The 20,181-nt window shown below is 33.9% G+C and overlaps 1 protein-coding gene across 2 annotated transcripts in view; it reads right to left on the bottom strand.

Annotated features, from left to right (window-relative positions):
• The window catches only part of SRBD1 (S1 RNA binding domain 1), a 187,224-nt gene that overhangs the window by 119,028 nt on the left and 48,015 nt on the right, over positions 1–20,181 (bottom strand). For both annotated transcript variants that reach the window (XM_045549525.1, XM_045549526.1), the window contains exons 13-14: positions 18,461–18,551; positions 17,633–17,740 (exon numbers count right to left, since the gene is read on the bottom strand). In XM_045549525.1, coding sequence (XP_045405481.1) covers positions 17,633–17,740; positions 18,461–18,551 — 199 coding nt within the window. The remainder of the gene's footprint in view (positions 1–17,632; positions 17,741–18,460; positions 18,552–20,181) is intronic.

The raw sequence follows: 20,181 nt of genomic DNA on the forward strand, positions 1-20,181 counted from the left end.
CTAAAAAACTGTTAGAACTAATAAACATATTCAACAAAGTTGGAGAATACAAAATCAATTACAAAAACCAAATGTATTTCTACATGCTAGCAATGAAAAACTCCAAAATGAAATAAGAAAATTCCACTTACAATAGTATCAAGATGAATAAAATATTTAGGGAATAAATTTAACAGAAGTATAAAACTACAAAACATTGTTGAAAGAAATTAAAGATCTAAATAAACGGAAAGGCATCACATGCCTATGGATTGGAAGATTTAACATTGTTAAAATGGCAAAATTCCCAAACTGATCTACTTGGGAATTAAAACCTGCATTCCTGCCCGATGCCAGTAATCAAAGGGGCAGAAAAATGTCCTTTGTTCTTTGTTTTCTAGTGTCTTAAAACCACAGGAGATGACTCAACAGAATTGTCCAGAGGTCACAAGATCATCTCCACCAGACACAAGTTCAACCAAAACTACCAACCACAGTTAAACAACAATAGTCCAAAGCCATAACATGTGACATCGGTCATATAGACCTGATCCCAACCTCTGAAAACCCCCTTTAAAAATCCTTGTATTTCTGCTTAAAGGTGGGACAGCAGTCTTTCAAGATGTTAGTCTGCCACCCTCCTAATTTACCAGCAAATTAATAAACTTCTCTTTCCTTTTCCTCAAACCATTTGTCCTCATTTTTCATTCTCACTGATTTGGCCTCAGGGACAAGTACTAAACTTTCAGTAACAAAATGGGCAAGGTGTACCTCTCCTAATCACCTTCCTTAGGTGATTCCTAAGGAATCACCTTCCTTAATCACACATTCAAATCCCAAATAAGTTACATGTGCTGCTCACTCCCCATACATATTAGGCTGTTTCTCTTCACAAAATCCCAAAAGAGACCTCTGTAGCCCATTCTACATTGACAGTTACTGTCTGTCTCAAATATGTGCTTTCCTTGAAAAGGTCATTACCAAACTCATCTGCGTCAGTTGTACTGTTGGTTTCTGATACTTTACAGGCCAAAGTCTTTAGTTCGATAAATCACCAAGTCTCAGGTCTGGACTGAAATTTATTTTCATACCCACCATATATGAATAAAAAGTTAGTTAAGCAGATAAGTGCAAATAAAATTATAGAATTTCAAGAAACCATATTATTTTAAAGCATCTTAATACTATATAAACATACATTAGCAAATACTATTTTCAATAAAGTTTTTATTACAATAAAGACCTCTACAAGTCAAGGTTATGTTAGTAAGCTGAAAATAAAATATAAATTTAAAAGCAAGTCAATTTCATTTTCTAAAATATTCCATAATTTCTATTTTTCACTATTCAAATTAAGAAAGTTCTATGGCAAAGATGATAGGACTAGATACAGAGACAATCCTGGTGGGAATCTAAAAAGCAAAATGCTTTTAAATATTTTTTCTTAAGTAGGGAGAAACAGCCAACTAATATTTATGAAACAAAGAAGGAATTAGAGTTTTGAAACTTAGCTACAAGAAGTTCTACCCCCATTTATTCAGCCTAGAACAGAGACAACAGCCTCTAAAACATGTGTTTACAGGAAAATAAATATTCAATAATACATATGGCAAACCTTCTCTGAGTCCTGTTTCCTTTGTTCTTTCTTCAGACTCAGTTTCCCATATTACTGTGTTTAACAGCTTTTTCTCATGTGGCTCAGTAAAGAATAAATAGGCTGTGAAGTTAAACTGGTTAAACCATCTCTAAATAAGATACTGACATTGCCTTTTATTTTTTCCTTCACGAAAGTTTAAATTGTCTTTGGCCACCCTCTTCAATCTTCTGATAACCAAGATGAGTGCCTCTTCCTTCTAATCATAAGCACTGTATTACACTAAACAATCCCCAATGCAAAGAACAACACAGAAACAATCTTGGGAGGAGCACAGTTGAAAAAGAATACGCTCTTAACTTCTCATTTACTCTCTTGTCTGGCTAATTATTGCCACCCCACCACCACCACCATCACCATCACCATCAACATCACCCTGCCCCTCCCCCCCAAGACTTAAAACAACTGCTTTAAATTTCTTTTAGTGCAGCAAGCAATAGCTTGTAAAAGGATGCAAACCAGCTGAAACATTTGACAGACAGTGTTAAACACCAGGGAATTACTATCAACCATTTTACTTTAAAAGGTGCTTTGATGTTGGCTATCTTTCATGTACCTCTTTCATGGCACATTAATAAAGAAAACGGAGCTGAAGTAAATCAAGACCCAAGGTCATGTCTAGAATTACAGCACTGTAGGTACCTGATGAAAAAGGGATTAATGCTGCATGAGTAGTGAATAAATAAAGGCACCTCTATCCACCAATCAGGCAAGTTTTAAAAGTGCTTCTGAACTTTATTCTGCAACCAGACCTGAGACATCTTTAATCCTCCGTGCCTCTGAAACCTAATTATCATAATGTGAACCCAAATGTTAGGGTGCCTTCAAAACGCAAGTGCTGTGAAGTGGAAAAGTAATGGGAGTTAAGCTGGGTGTAACCTTAGAAATGTATGAATGTGGGGAACTTAAAAGTGATAGTTTAATAAATTAGAAGAACATAATACAAAGATTTAGCCATATAAAATACATTAGAATCAAAAGGTATCCTCCCCCACCCCCACCCTCCGGCCAAAAAACATATATAAAACACAAATAAGATGGATTCAAGAACTACTATTTTCAAATATCAATTTCTGGCCCTTGAATCTCCAAGTCCTATACAAACAAATGAAAAGGATCTCAACAAAGGATTCTAGCAATTTTGAATTCTTCTAATGCAACTGAAATGAGAGAGAACCATAGTGATTATGTACAACCCAAACAGCTGCAATAAGAAAACACTTAATGTTCCTTCTCTAATCAATTAATCAATTGAATACATTTTTAAAAATGTATTGGCCAAAGGCGAGGGAAAACAGCAGGCTGTTTAATGCCAAAGAAAAGGAAAATAGTAAGAATAGGCCAAAGAGTTAACAATCTCAAAGTGAAAATAGTTCCATTAGTAACCATTGATAATGAAGTCTTATCCCTTATACATTTAATTTACTCTAGGAACTATGATGAAAAAAATAGCTAAAATTACTTAATATAAATATATACATTTGTTTTGTATTCACTACACATCTATGTTCACCACAACATAGAATTCAGCATAAATCAAGAATGCACTGGACCCTATTCACAGAGATGGTTACTAAAAGTCCCCAAAAGTGGACACTACCACCCTATAATATGATTCCTAACTTCACCAAGAACACTGTTAATGGAAAGGTCTATGTATAATTATTTCACCCATCTATTTACAAGCATTAAAGTCTACTAAACTGATAATCCTATGGCAAAAAATACTGTTTATCTGAGGTATGTGTTTTAAGAAGTAAACAAATTGTGTATATATGAAATTGGTGAATCCTCTATTTTCACAATCACAGTAAAATGTCAGTTTGGAGGAGTATCTAGGAGTGTAACACTATACAAACACAAACCGAGATTAGAAAGGAAAAAATGTAAAACAATTGCTCAAAATAAGGTGTTGTTTCTTCCATTTCTAAAGGTTATCAAAAACACTCATAAAACCCCAAAGTTCGTCAATTGTTACATTAATGCTGAACATATTGTTTAATTTACATTTTAGGTTCTGTATTAGCAAATATACTTGTCTAAACAGAACATCTGTTTTAGTTACAATACAATACATTGTATCTTTGGCAAGAGCTTACAATAAAACTAACAAAAACAATCAAGAATCTTTATTGGATCTGGCAACAAAAGCAGATTTGTAACCAAAAACCTTAAGACACAAAATGACCATCACTGGGCTCTCGGCCAGTTCTAATCTAAGTCAATAAACAAAGATCTGCGAGAGGGGCTACAGTTAAGGGTGGAGTAACTCCTGCAGATATTTAAATTGGACTTAGGGACACAAAAACACATGGGTTATAAAACTGGTAAAAAAAACATTTTATTTTGATCAAAAACTGTCAAACTGAATTCAAATCCAAAAAGTATTTTAAAGACAAATACACTCCCCCTTCCCCCCAATTATTCATTCCTTATGCCTCCTTTCCCAACATACTGCACTAAAACAGTCTATTTAAATATGTATTTTTTAAAAAATGCTACCTTGCAACAAAATGAACATAAATTACATCGATTATAAAAGATCACAAACATCCCAGAAAGGAAACCTTATAAACAAGAGTCCAGTGCTTATAATAGTCACAGAAATGGAGAGACAAACATTACCAGGTGAAAGGCAACAAAACTGTAGAATGTCACAGTATATCTTCTTAAGCTAACACTGTAGAAAGAAGTGAGAAATTTAAATACCATATTACCTTGTCATAATAATCTGGATATTAGTTTTAATTGCCATAAAACAATTTAGGCTATCCCAAGTTCCAAGGCTAATTTATGGCCTTCATGATTACTAGGAAATTGCAGATGGAGGAGACAGGATATTTAAATATAAAAAACCTGATTTCACATTCCACTGCACTAGTGAGAAGTAAATAGCAGCAACTGCAACAACTTATTCTCCATATAAAACAATATTAACTTCATAAGATTATGAGCTTTACATAGCTAGACAGATCTTAAGTTGTATAGTGAAGCTTCTTGATTTGTTAGAAAGTTTCTTTAAATCAAAGAGAAAGGTCCAAGTGGTTCAGGGCAGGAGAGATCTGCTGCATGTTATTCTGATAGAATCATCCACGGTCAGAGTGCAAAGAAACCTTAAAAATCATTTTGTCAAATCTCTACCAAAATTCCCTCTAGCATCACAAAAGTGCCACCCCTACTAAAGTTCATATTGTTAGGTTAGGTCCAAAAACTCAAGTCTTTCAAAAACTTTTCTGATCCTGATTCTAACATACCTCAATGTCCACAAATTTGAAAATCATGTCTCCAAACTTTGACTAAATTATTGACTGAAACATTAACTAATACAGTATCTGTGGCATGCCACTAGAAATCTCATACTTTACACCAAACATCAACCTATTAGCTAATCAACATCTTTTGGGGAGCCACATACAAATATGCAAATCTGTAGTTTGTCTATATGAGTATCAAGAAACTATCAAAAGCTGTGCTGAGATACAGATGTGTCTACCAGCCTAGTTTTCCTAGTAGAAAATGAAATAGGACAAGACCAAAATGTTCTACTTATAAGAAACGCATGGTGACTTCCGGTGGTTATTGCTCTATTGTCCCTTCTTAAGTGCCCATAAACCATCCCTTTATAATTTAATAATCATCTTGCCTGATCAAGATCACACTCAGTCATTTGCATGACCTATTTTATTTCCCCTCTGAAACATCAAAATAATATCTATCTCCAAGCTTCCACAATTTCTCAACAATTACCAACAGTGGTAACAAAATTTTATGCACAAGTCCACCCAGACCTCCAGAAAAATGTTTCATCTGGATCAGAAGACAAAATGAGAAATAGAAGTTCTCTTAATATCACCTTATTTTAATTACATTCTAGTTTTATTTTATTGATACTTATTCTACCTTTTCAGCCCCCAAATCACTCTATCTCACAAATTAAAAAAGGAGTTGAACAATTTCACTCTTATCCATTGATTAGGATTAGATATTAACTACAAGCAATGAAATATTCTTTTCTATTTGCCCAAAGGTAATCATTAAAAGACTTTTATGCTATGCTTGAGGGGAGACAGGTAATGGAGGGATTCAGGCCTTAGACTTTAGTCTTCCAGTGCTACTTTTAGCAGATCAGTAGCTCCCATCTTACACATATCCTTGCTTACTTACACTTTTTTCAGCTTTGTATATGCCCTTGTAAAATCCACACTTGGCAAGAAGTCTGCAGTCAACACATTTGAATTGATTTACTTTTAGTTCCCAATCTTTTGGGAGCCCCTGGAAGTCAATGTGCTCTATTCAGAACATGATAGAATATTTGCATATTAAACAATATGTTTCAATATATAAGAATTAAATCAGATACCAGATACTAGTAGACATCAAAAATTAAGAAAATATGTAAGCGTAAAATAAAAATTGTTCCAAATTCGGTTTGGTAAAGAACCTTTCTTGTATAATGTAATTATAACTTACTTCAAGGGGAAAAAACATTCTTTTTTTTTGTAATTTTTTTTTTTTTTTTTTGAGACAGAGTGTCACTTTGTTGCCCGGGCTAGAGTGAGTACCATGGCATCAGCCTAGCTCACAGCAACCTCAAACTCCTGGGCTTAAGCGATCCTACTGCCTCAGCCTCCCGAGTAGCTGGGACTACAAGCATGTGCCACCATGCCTGGCTAATTTTTTCTGTATATATTTTAGTTGGCCAGATAATTACTTTCTATTTTTAGTAGAGACACGGTCTCACTCTTGCTCAGGCTGGTCTCGAACTCCTGACCTCGAGCGATCTACCCACCTCGGCCTCCCAGAGTGCTAGGATTACAGGCGTGAGCCACCGTGTCCGGCCGGAAAAAACATTCTTTTTTTTTTTTTTTTTAATTTCAGCTCATCATGGGAAAAAACATTCTTGATAGAATGCTTAAACAATTTTCTAATACATTTTAAGGAGTATAAGACTTGTCTAGCAATCCAATCACCCACTTTTGTGTTTTTTTCTACTATAATTATTTTACATTCTCTTTTCCACATCATTTTGTTACCTAAAATGCATCTCTGAAGTGTCCTATTAGAAGCCTCTTCCCTTACAATAAGATTATAATAAAACTTTAACGTGTGTTAATAACTAAAGTGCTTGGGAAGTTTTCTTCGACATGAGGAATTTTAATTGAGAAAATTCTATCTATTAATTTAACTTTTTCCAGAGAATTTGAAAGAAATCATGGTTCATGATTTGATTGGTAGAGCACATTAGTCCAGCTCACATAACCCAATGTGTTCTAAGAACCACTGCCCTATTTTCTTTCCTTTAGCATGGGTCCCCAACCTATGGTGAGTTGTATAATTATTTCATTATTTATTACAATATAATAATAGAAATAAAATGCACAATAAATGCAATGTACTCAGATCATCCCGACACCATCCCCCGCTTCCCCAGTTCATGGAAAAACTGTCTTCCATGAATATGGCCCCTGGTGCCAAAATGGTTTTTGACTGCTGTTTAGAGGATCTTTTGTGATTTTATAAGATAGTCTGAATTTTATTTCTAAGAGTTTCCCAACTTCTCATTGAAGACTCTTGCAGGCCAATCTTCCTCTTAACTTTCCATTTTTAAAGGTTGAAAACAGAACTTTATACAGCAATGTTTCTCCAACTTTTCTGATCATCGACAATAAGGTATACCCTTTACATCACAAACCAGTACACAATACATATATGTAACCAAAACAAATATTCATGAGGTAATAAATACTTAGCCTACCACATGAGATGCATTCTGCTTTCTATTCTTTTCTGTTTAATTTTTTTAAATGCTGCCTAGGACCCACTAAATTGATTTCACCTTTCACCAATCGGTTGCAAACTACAATTTGAAAAACATGGCTCCAGAGAGCTCATATGACATGGAAAATGAGGGCAATGAGAAGATGAATCTGGGTGATATGAATAAAGGAGGACATAGATTCATCACACTTCAGCATGGGTGGCTTTCTTATAATGAATCCCACATACCATGCCACACAAACAGAATTCCTTTCACTAAGAATATCCATTATACCTAATCTGTCTAAAAATTGTACTTGTCACTCTGTGTCTCTTTACCTTGCTTTTAATTCTCTATGTGGAATTTACCACTGACATAGTACAGTATGTATAAATACACACACATTTACCTTTTTGTCTATTTTCCCCACTCATATGGTTGTGCTTGCATCTATTCTCTTCCTTTCCATCCCACCCTTCCCCCTTGTATTTTCTTTTCTGTGCCCTCAGAGGTAGCTCTTGCTTTTCATTTTTCTAAGGGATGTTTAGCTCCCCATACTCTGGGGAGCATATGTGAAGCAAGCTTCAAGAGGACAGGTACTTTGTCTTATTCACTGCTCTTATTCCCAGTGCACAGTACTGCCACATAGTTTGGGTGCTGAGTGATACTTTGCTCATTGTATGAAAGCACGTGTAATGGGATGTTTTTGTTCTAGATAAAGCATCAAATGCCTATTTTCCCAACATTGGCAATCACCTACCTCTGTCCTATAAAATGGGTATACTTTGGGGGGAGGAAGAGGAAGGAGTTAAAGAGCTGAGAGATAAAATTTCTTTAGGAAGATGGCTAAAATACTGTAGCATTTCTCCTGTTGTCCCAGCATTTCATGGAGAAGGGTATATTTCATTCATCATATGCCAAGTAAGAGGGGTTTTACTAGAACAACTACTATGTGAACTTCACAAATCCTCCCCAGAGCATGGGGAGCTAACTCGTTTACTTCTGCCAGGCTCCCTTAGATACTTCATATTTTTCTGGATTTTTCAAAATCTCTCCCTTAAACATACTTTAAAAAGCATATACTAGATTGCAAGAGAATGAAAGGTATGTTATGTATATATTTCAATAGGTATTCATATCCTGAGGAAACAAGGGAAAGAAAAAAGTAATTCTTAACTCAAAAGTGTAAACTGAGATGATTAAAAATTATCTTCTAGTTTTCCCTTATGGTCTATATCTTTGGTGTCTGAAAATACCAAATTTTAAATTTAAAGGAAATTTACGATAGAAAACTAATACGACAAATTAGCTACCTGGATTCACCTTTTCCTGAAAACAACTAAAAATCCTAGATATAATGCATCTTGTTAAATGCATCAGTGAGTTGGCAAGAAAGTAACATTAATTTCTTCATTAACAAGAAATCCCCCCACCCACCCTCACATCATAAAGCTGGGAACCCACTGTTAAGTTAAACTCTCAGTATAAGGGTAAAACAGAAATAAACTCACTATATTCTACCTGCAGGAAATCAAAATGAAAATGGACTATCACACAACTTGTCATATGGCTGATGGTGAAGGAACTGCAGATGAGAAAATGAAACCATAATTCATCTCTCTAGTTTGCAGCCTAAATTCACACTACCTGGGTGGTCTGAAAAAAATTCAAGCCAAGAATTTAATTTAAGTGATCCCAAACTGGTAGTTTCTAAGGGAGCCTGGCAGAAGCAAATGCAAATCCTCTTTGAAGAGACTCACAACTAATTCAGACCTCAATGAATTCCCGCAGATAAAGTTCCATAAAAATAAAAAGTTTACAATAAAAACTGAACAAAAAAGAAAACAAAGCACCACAAAGCAGAACCAGCAGTTACAACAGATAGCAGAAATAGACTTGCCAGGATTTTCAATACTAGAATTATCAGACTAAAATATAACACTTAACATGGTAAAAGAAATAAAAGGCTTGAAAATATATTCAGGAACAAAAAAAAAACAACTCTAAGAATAATCAGGCCGGGCGCAGTGGCTCACGCCTGTAATCCTAGCACTCTGGGAGGCTGAGGAGGGCAGATTGTTTGAGCTCAGGAGTTCGAGACCAGCCTGAGCAAGAGTGAGACCCCATCTCTATTTTAACTAAAAAAAAAATACATATATATATATATATATATATATATATATATGTATTTTTTTTATATTTATATATATATATATATATAAAATCAAGTAGATTTGAACAAAACAGAACTTCTAGAAATGAAAAATATAACTGAAATTAAAACTTAAATGGATGGATGTCAATTCTCCCAAAATTAAACTATAAACCTAAATGAAAGCGTTAAAACTATAAAACTTCTAGAACAAAACAGAGGAAAATCATAGTGACCTTAGTGTTGCCAAATATTTCTTAAATAGGAAACAAAAAGCAAAAACTACACAAAAAAATTGATAAATTGGACTTCCTCAAAACTCAAATTTTTGTTATTCAAACGATCCTGTGTTTTAAAAAAGTGGAAAGCCACAGACTAGGAGAAAATGTTTATAAAACATATATGACAAAGGACTTGAATTTAGAATAAGTAAAAAATACTCTTATTCAATAACAGGAAGAAAAACAACTGAATATTTTTAAACGGGAAGATTTAAACAGATACTTCACCAAAGAAGATATATGGATGGCAAATAAGCAGCAAAGATGCTCAACATTATTAGTCATTAAGAAATGCAGGTTAAAACCACAATGAGATATGAGTACACATCCACTAGAATAGCTAAATTAAAAAGACTGACCATAACAAGTATTTGCCATAATTTTATAATTCCATTGAAGATATGGAGAAACTAGAACTCTGATACACTGCTGGCAGGAATATAAAATGATACAATCACCTTGGAAAACAGTTTGGCAGTTTCTTAAGTTAAACATATACCTACCATACAATACAACCTTTCCACAGCTAGTTATTTATCTAAGAGAAAGGAAAGCATATATCCACACAAAGTCTTGTACGAGAATGCTCATGCTGCTTTATTTGTAACTGCCAAAAACTAGCAACAACCCAAATGTCCATCAACATGTGAATGAATAAACTAATTGTGATATAGCCATACAATGAAATACCACTCAATAGTTAAAAAAAACAAACAAAAAAACCTACTGGCTTCTGTAACATGGGTGAATCTCAAAATAATTAAGCTGAGTGAAAGAAGCTAACAAAAGATTACATGCTGTATGATTCCATGATATATAAATCTAGAAAATGCAAATTAATCTGTAATTATCAAAAGCAAATCAGAGGTTGCCTAGAGGAAGAAGGCAGGGAGGGAAAGGTGTATTAAAAAGGAACACAAGGAAATTGGGTGGGGGGGTAATGAATATGTTCATTATCTTGATTGTGGTGATAGTTTCATGGTAGTATGGATATGTCAAAACTCATGAAAGTGTAGACTTTAAATATATGCAATTTATTATATGTCAATTATCTCTCAATAAAGCTCAAAAACTAACAAATAGAACTTCTAGAAGTGAAAGACATAATAACTGAAATTAAAAATTCAATGGATGGGTTTCACAGCTAGAGAAAAAGCTAATGAACTGGAGAAAAGACCTGAAGAAATCAACCACAAAGCAGCCCACACAGACAAGAGATGGAAAATGAAAAGAGGGAGGTTAAAAGGCATGGAGGACAGAGTGAGAAGGCTAAATATACATATAGTTAGAATCTCAGAGGGAGAATAGAGAATTTAACAGAAGCAATATTTAAAGAGTAATGGCTGAAATTTTGAAAACCTAAAAGATAGCATCTGATACATTTAACAATTCTAATAAATTATGAGTGTAATAAAGCAGTCTAAAATGCTACTTATTGGTAAAAAGAACAGTTTGATACAGTATTTCATTTTCTTATCAACATATTATTAAATAATACTCTTTTAAAATTGAATCATCAGTGGTAAATTTAAAAACAGAAATATCTTTCCTTTCTTCTGGGCTCATTACAAATACCATACTAAATATGTCTCAAAATAAATAATGAAATTACAGTCTACAGGTCTGTACCACTAGTTTTAGAACTAAAGATGCATTGGAGATTGGGAATAACCCAGTTGTCAATCAATAGGAGATGACTAGAATATGGAGGAAGAGAGGGAGGAGCAGAAAGAAGGAGGAGGAAGGGAAGGGGGAGGAGAGGATAGGAGGAAAAGGAAGGGAAGAAGTCTCTGCTGTTTACAGAATACCATAGCTGGGTGAATAAAGACCTTAAAAAAGAAGGGGAAAAATCAGTGCCCATTCTTTAACTACTCTCAGGTATATTTAACAGCTTTCTAGACTCTATTTCTGTTATCTAAGCTGATTCAGGTTCTCTAGTTAATTTTTGATTTCTTAGAGAATAAAACTTCAAATCAAGCATATAAAGTAACTGAGAGGATAATGAGGTTTTGTGGCTTCACAAAGAAAAGTCAGAAAACTTCAAGAAAAGTTAGGGAAATAAAAATTTGAGAGAGGCTTGCATTTAAAAAAAATAAAACCTGATATTCCTTCATATACGACAGGTTCACATTTTCTCCAAAACTAATATAATACTTTTTTAATATCCTAGACTCAAACAAGCAAAATATAAAATTCAACAGACATAAAGAAAAAGGCATAAATCCAAGAAAATACAATTTAAAATGCTGTGTGAAATAAAGCTTAATTATAAACACAAAATGGGGAAAATGATTTCTAAAACTGGCAAAAATTATGACATACAGATAAATATAAAATTTATGACAGATTAATATAGAAAGACATTTACAGATTATAAATGAGATGCAAATCCCCAATTAAAAAATGAACAAAGGACATGAACAAGCACCCCCCTAAAAAAAGCCCACAAATGGTCAATGAACATATAAAAATATATTTGACCTCATTAATAATAATAGCAAGTATGTGTCCTTTACAAATATTAATTCATTTAACCTTCACAACAATCCTATAAGATGTGTACTATGATTATTCCATTTTATGGATGAAGAAACTATATTAGAGAGGTTAAGTAACTTGTCCAAGGTCACATGATTAGTTAATAAATGGTACTTCTGGGATTTCAACTCAGACAGTCTATGCAAATTAAAACAAAAACGATAGACCATATGACAAGAAATAGGGGATAAAGAAAAATGGTAGACTAAACAGGCACAGTGTCAAGACCCAAGGTCACAGAGCAATGGAAGTAAAGACATTGCATGTAGGATTATAAACTGGCACAGTCCTTCTGGAAGACAACATGGCATTATATTTCAAAAATGCTAAAACCGTGCAGCTTTAATTTTCTTAAACAAGTAATAATTCACACAAAATTGAAGATAGTGGTTATGCGGGGAGGAGGGAGAGGTACAGAGAAAGAGTCAATCCAAGGGAAAAGCTCCTAGGGAGCCTAAGAGCTGGGAACGGAGATGCTGATTTTATTCTTCATCGAATGTATACAGGTTATATAGTCTCTGTTACATTGTGAAATATTCCATGATAAAATGCTTTATTTTCTTCCCTTTCCATCTGGACTTTTATATGTATTAGTGACATAAATCTTTTTAAATAACAGAATCCCAAATTAGCCAACACACTGAGAAGAAGCAGAAATGGAGTATAGTAAGTAACAGATTGGGTTTGGTATTCCAGCAATTTTCAGTTTGTGAGGTGCCTCTTTAAAACTATCTTACACTTTGTAGAATGTATTCTGAAGAAAGGTATGTATGAAGACTTAAACACAAGGACATTCACTTTAGCTTTGTTTATAATAGTGATGATTATAAAAATCCAGCTGTCAAACAAGGAATAACTAAAATAGGATATGATTCTGTAACAGTGCATCTGTAGTAATCTTTAAATGATGTTGTGAAGTATGTTTATTGGCATGGAAAGATGATAATATATTAAGTGAGTAAAAGGATGTAAATGTACAGTGTAAGCTCCTTTTTATAATATATACATATAAGAAAAATCTGGAAATACACTCTAAGATATAAATAATTTAGGTTAATAGAAAGTCCTATCACATATCTGTATTTTCCAATTAATCTATAACATATTAATATCTTCAAAGAAAAAAGTTTAGTTTTTAATTTAAAGTAAAAGATTTTCATTAGCTTGACTATCAGGTATTTTTCACTAATTTAACCCTTTAAGATTCAAGCTATTCCCTGCAATTAAGTTAGAAACTCTGGAAGGTATATCAACAAAGCTATGATTCCTTAAATTATATTTTCCTTCTTTTAAGTGGTTGATATCCCACTGGAATCAAAAAGGAAGAATGAACTTCAATGTATATTTCACAGATGTCCAGCACCATGCCTTTTTTCCTAATATGATCTAGCCATTTGATCAGGCCCTTTGTATACATCCATCTAATCTCCAGAACCATGTCCCCAGCTCTCCACTTCAGCACTCCTTCCCTCATTCTTTCATCACATCCCCAACCCTCTCAGTTCATTTCATTTTCTAATTCTTTCACTGTCCCAATGAAAGAAGTCATTAAGAAGCGAGATTAATTTCTTTTCTCATTCTCTCTATATTTGCCTGCTCAAATTCATTTGTGTATTACAGCTTTCAGAGCAGAAACATCAAGCACAAGGTCTGAAATAACAGTACAAAATGTTCTTTTCTATTTTCTACTCCCAGGTTTTAAGTGGCTTCATGTATCTGTGATGCCACAAAATGCACATAATGCTGTCATTTTTAGCAATATTTAACATAAATTTTGTCAGAGTTTGAAATATAAGACAACAAATATTCAAAGACTACTTTTAGTTCTTTCATAGTTCATTAAACTTTAAAAGTATGTGGCTAACTGAGCCTTAGCATAGTTACATTCTACAACTTAATTCCAGTTTTTTTTTTTCACCTTTGGTAATTAGGATTTGAAGTTTTAGATAACTTCCCCCATGATATGTATAAATATCAGAGTTTGTAAGGTAATCTAAGGGTAGGGAGAAAAATAGATGAGAGAAAAGGGAGATGAATGGGTCAGGTCACATGGGGTTTATGAATTGGGATATATATCAAGGTGTGTATTAACCTACAGCAGCATGTCAAGGCAAAAAGTACTGGAAGGAGCAGGTAAGAGGGAATGTGTTGGTGGCTATGCCTTGGAAAGGTTTTTCAGGATGAGTGGCTGACAAGATTATAGAAATGTGTATCAGATTATCTGTTCAGGAGATACTAAAAATGAATGCTAGAGAAAGCCAGAAGACTTCAACTTTAATGTAACTTCAAAATGTTAGATGAGAAAATATGGTTTCCTCAAACAGGCACTTTGAGGAAACTCGTAAAATGATAATGAAATGAAATCAAATAGCTGATTTTCCTGAAGTACTCACTATAAATTCTGATTAGATATTTGTACCATTTAAGGACTTCAAAAGCACAGAATAGAATATTAGTAAACAGATTCTAAAAGTACATTAAAAGAATAAAACACTATGGCAAAGTGGAGTTCAAAACAGAGCTGTAAAGATGATTCAATTGCAGGAAATGACTACTATAATTCGCCATATAGACAGATCAAAAACCTCACATGATTACAGCACAAACGGTATCGTCCAAAGCAAGTCTTTAATTGTGATGAAACCAGGCTCTTCTGGAAGAAGGTGCTCAATGGACACTTCATTCATAAAAGTGCAAAGGTGGCACCAGGGAATAAAATTTAGAAGGAAAGACTAACTCTGGTACTATGTGGCAATGCTGCAGGCATATGATAAAGCCAGGTTTTGTGTACTGAGCAAACAACCCGTATGTTCTCAAAAACAAAAACAAAGTTTATCTGTCCGTGTTCTGGCAACATAACATAATCCAAAAGCATGGGTGACAGTCATCTTGTTTATGAATGGTTCTGCGAATGCTTCATCTCAGAAGTGAAAAAATACTTGTAAGAGGAAAGGTTGGAATGGAAAAATTAAAAAGCAATAGTGTTTTCTTGGACAACTACAACTTATTTTGAAAGTACGTATTATCAACATTACAACTAAGACAAAATAACCAGATTCCCTCCCCCAAGCACTAAGTTATGTTGTGTAATAGGAGCTTCAGTTGAGTTACATCATCTCAAAGATTAGCCCATACTTAAAATATGTATTAAAATAACCTTAAAAATAGAATACACATAACACATTCTATTTCAAATCTTCACAGTGATCAATGATGCTAACAGGTAAGTATTATTCCCATACATGAAAAAGCTAAAGCTAAATGAGCGTAAAATATTTATGGCTAATCACAGAGGTAGTAGGTGGTAGGCTATGAACCCAGGTCTGTCTCCAGAGTACCAATTTTCATTATACCATAGCATTCATCATGAGGCTTAACAAAAATGGCACTTTATTCATACCCAGTAATAAGATTGAACATCTCATGGTACCACATGATATATACAGATTCTATTATTTTACACTAGTGAGATAGATATTTTTATTACCCCAGAGCGATACATAATATTATTATCCCTATTACATAGAGGTAAAAAATGAACTTTATGTAGGTTTATTAATTTGTCTAAGAAAACACTGTCTCTGATTTCATAACATTTAAAATGTGAATTATATCTATAATAAAATATGTACATAAGCAAACACAAATATTCATAAACAAGAATACCACACCATTTATTAGAGCTTTTCTAGTGTTATATCTTAACATATGTTACCTCATTTTTAAAATTCCTAAAAATCCTATGAGGTAGGTATTCTTTTCCCAATTTTAAAGATGAAGGAAAGTGAAGCTAACAGAGATTAAGTAACTCTTCTAAACTTGCATTAACTTCTAAACTTGATGAAAACAGAAGACAGACCCAGATTTGTCTGACTCTATAGTTCATCCTTTTTAATACTAAACACTGCTGAAATTTCATTAAAGGGATATTCCTTAAGCAAATTCAGACGAAATCCAAGATGTCTTCACTACTTCATATTTTTTATGATTTGAAAGTTGTATTTATAATCACTAAAAACGTACCCAAGATATTTACATCAAATTAATGTGAACAAGTTAAAAAGAAATCAAAGAAGTTGCCTGAAATAAACTGAATCAGCTATGTCAGGTGCTTACATTAGGTTCTCAAAAGGACTAGGTGCATGTTTGCAGTTCCCAGAATAGGGAAGATCCACAGTATTTCCCAGGCCAACTTGAATAACAAGAAGAAGGAGAAGGAAAAAAGCTGAAGCAAACTTTGCAATCTCCTCGTTTCTTGAACCATGATCCCATGGCATCTATGGTTTCTTCCTAACCTTTTCCTAATCCCCTTTGGTTGCCCTGGGTTTGTTTTCCTGACTTATTTTGATTATACTCTTGGCACACAGAATACTACACTAAATACCTGGCCCTTCCCTTTTGGCCTACCTAAACAAATCCCAGAATGCTTCCTGTGTTAGGTTTTACTTTTTGATTTGTTTTGTTTTCTTGATCCTGTCAGTCACCTATTCAACAGTTGACTACACTTAGTTTTCTCACTAGCAGTTGGAGATAGCTCTTGAGCACTCTCCCATAAAAATCTGCCATTATAACTATCCTCTCTCCTAGAATTAAACCCTTTAGGACTTAATATTCTACTGCAGTTTAGAAAGGGTAGACCTGACTATTTGAGGGCCAAAGGGAAAGTGGGGAAAGAGTGGTGAATGAAAACACAACTACTACAGATGCAGGATAAGACTAGAGAAATTGGGTCATTCTAATCCAAAGCTATCTATTCAGAAGTTATATGTACACCTATATGAAATGAAAGCTTGTGACCAAGGGACAAATGAGAAAGGAACATCAGAAATACTTTTTAATTCATAATACCTACCTTGGCTCTCAGTTTGAAGGGCAATGATTCATAGGTTTCAAAACTTAGGGAAAAGAAGGCTAAGTTATCTACAATCTATAGTTGCTAGCCTGGAACATCATCCTACTTATTATTCAATAGTTAACTAGAGCTCTCACACAATGTATAGCCTGTAATATCTCATCAAAGTAAGTGAGCCCTCATGTGCTGCTTTTGTAAGAGGTCTCAGGACACTATCCTGCTCTAATCATTCCTGTCTCAAATTTCTCCAAGAGTCAGACACTTTATATTATCCTACAAAACTCTTATGAACAGCAAGAGATGGTTTAGGGGGCAAACAAGATGTATATCTTAAAAAGAGAAGGGGAAATTCATTAAAAAAGGAACTTTAGAAGTTCCCATGATTCTCCAGAAAAAGAAACATACCTAACATCCTTACCAGTAAACAACATCCAGTGGTGCAAAGTAATTTTTCATTATTAGGTCAGCAAAGTAAGCTTCTGTTTCCCTGCAAGCAGTTCCATTTCCAATCACCACTGTGCTGCAGCTTCAAAGGAGAAAAAGAATGAGAAACTGAATTTCAAGGCATGCTTTGAACTCAACCAGAGAAAATGCACAGAATGCACAAATACTATTATATGATGTTCTTATTCTCTCATATATCCATGAAAGCTGTCCATTGTTTGAAAAGGGAAACACAGACTTCGATAGAATAAAAGATACTGTCCCTGCATTAGGTATAGGAGGCAGTGGAGAAATATTTTACTGCCATACTGTCTCAAGAATAGTCAGCTTTCTTCCCATCTAGAAGGAACCAAAATTAGACATGAGTAAGTAAACTCTGGAGCTTGCTAAGCCATAATAAAGACATTATGACTGAATTATATGATACGTTGTCAATTTCTGAAGCTTTTAACTACTACTACATCCCTTCTTCAGATCCATAACGAAAAGAAAAAGGAAGGGAAGGGAGGAAAAGAGGGAAGATGGAAGAGAGAAAACAGGGAGGGGGGGAAGGAGGGAACCCAAACAGAAGAATGAAATGCTCACATTTGCCCATATTACCACCTTTATTTATGAAGAGGAAGAGAGCAGAATTCCTCCAGAGTAACATTAGAGTTCCCCAGCAATTTGCCACAGCACTGTTTTACATGGTTCCTTCTCTCTCACCAAGGCACTTCCCTTAATCCCTCCCTCCAAATTAGGGGCTTCAAAGGTATCTCTGGCTGAGCCATTGAAATACAAAAAAGATTACTCATTTTCATACTTGAAATTCAGCAAAAGCCTCTTTATTTTCTCTGCCTCTCGGAAGCCTTGTCCACAATGCAAATAAACCACATCCGTATGAAGTATCTGACCTTTAAAAAATGAAAAGCATAAGCCATTCTGTAAAAAATTACAAAATGTAACATACCAATAATTGGATTAAGCAAGTTGTAACAGAAAGGGGGACTGGCTTATCTTTTAAAATGCTGCCTGAATCCTTCATATTCACTAAATCAGATTGCCCCTAAGCACACTGAAATATTGTCACTTATAAAGTCTCAAGGATTCTATTTTGCTACACAAAACCATTATTAAATGGATAATATGCCATAATATCTAAAAGAGAAATGGTTTTCAGTTAACACCTAGCATTAATAATAGTAAAAGCAAACATTTACTGAATACTTACTATACATCAGACACTATTGTCTTATTCTATTTCTTCTTTTTGGTTTAAATTTATTTACCTTATGTAATTCTTTGAGCTGCATATTTAAGAATTATGAGCTTTTCTATATTGCATTACAGAGAAAATATTTTATTTTTAATTAAAAATATTTTTTAAAATGTGAAGGTAACCACCTAAAGAATAAAAATAATGAACTAAGAGACCAACTTAGGAAGTTAGGAAAAGAACAACAGAATAATCCCAAAGAAAGCAGAAGGTAGAAAATGATAAAAGCAGAAATTAATGAAGTAAGAAAAAAAATACAACAGAAAGGATCAACAAAATTTAAAGTTAAAAAGCACTTATAAGAAAAATACATACTTTTAGCAATACCAATTAAGAAAAAGACAGAAGATACAAATATACTAATACTAGAAATGAAGATATAACTAGAGATTGAGCAAGATTAAAAAAATAGAGGAAGACTATTATAAACAACTTTATGTTAATTGAGATTAAATGGTAAAATGGATAAATTCCTAGAAAAAAATATTACCAAAACAGGCTGAGGATACATGTGTATGTATGTCTATATGTGTGTGTATGTAAAATTTTAAAAAGAATTTATCCTATAAGCAATACAATAACTGAAAATTGACCCATCAACATAACCATAAAATGTTTCATGACCAAGTTGAGTTTGTCTAAGAAAAGTGAGTGTGTGATTTGACATTCTTAAAAAATCTAATAATCTAATTCATCACAGTAACACACTGAAGGAAGTCATATGACATCTCATTAGATGAAGGAAAAACATCGATAAAATTTACTTCTCATTTATTGTAAAAATGAATAGCACAAAAAGACAATTAAGATAACAAAATCAAAAACCCATGACTATATCTATAACAAAATATTCCCCACAAAACCCAAACAGAGCAGATGGGAACCATGCACTGAAAAGACCTCCACACATCCTCATCCGTGTAGGAGGAAGCAGAGAGAAGCAATGGAGTAGCTCATGGACCTGACAACAGGAAAATCCTGAAAACATAAAAAGGTACTTCCCTGGAAATCACAACAGTCAGTTTGAGAACAGGAGCTAAATGAAACTGGGAGAGAGACAGCATAAAGATTGTCCACTAAAAATTAGAAAGAATTGGAAAACTCTGATCTCTATGAACTCTTGAAACCAATTAGCAGAAGATCCCTTTCAAGACAAAAATCCCACACTGAGGAGAAACATCTGGGAATCACTCCCAAATTGAGCTAAGTAAGGATAGTAAGAGCAAAGGAAAAAGCCCAGATAAAAGAGAGAAAAGCAACAGAGAAGC

Source organism: Lemur catta, chromosome 4 (assembly GCF_020740605.2).
Source record: "Lemur catta isolate mLemCat1 chromosome 4, mLemCat1.pri, whole genome shotgun sequence".
NCBI lineage: Eukaryota > Metazoa > Chordata > Mammalia > Primates > Lemuridae > Lemur > Lemur catta.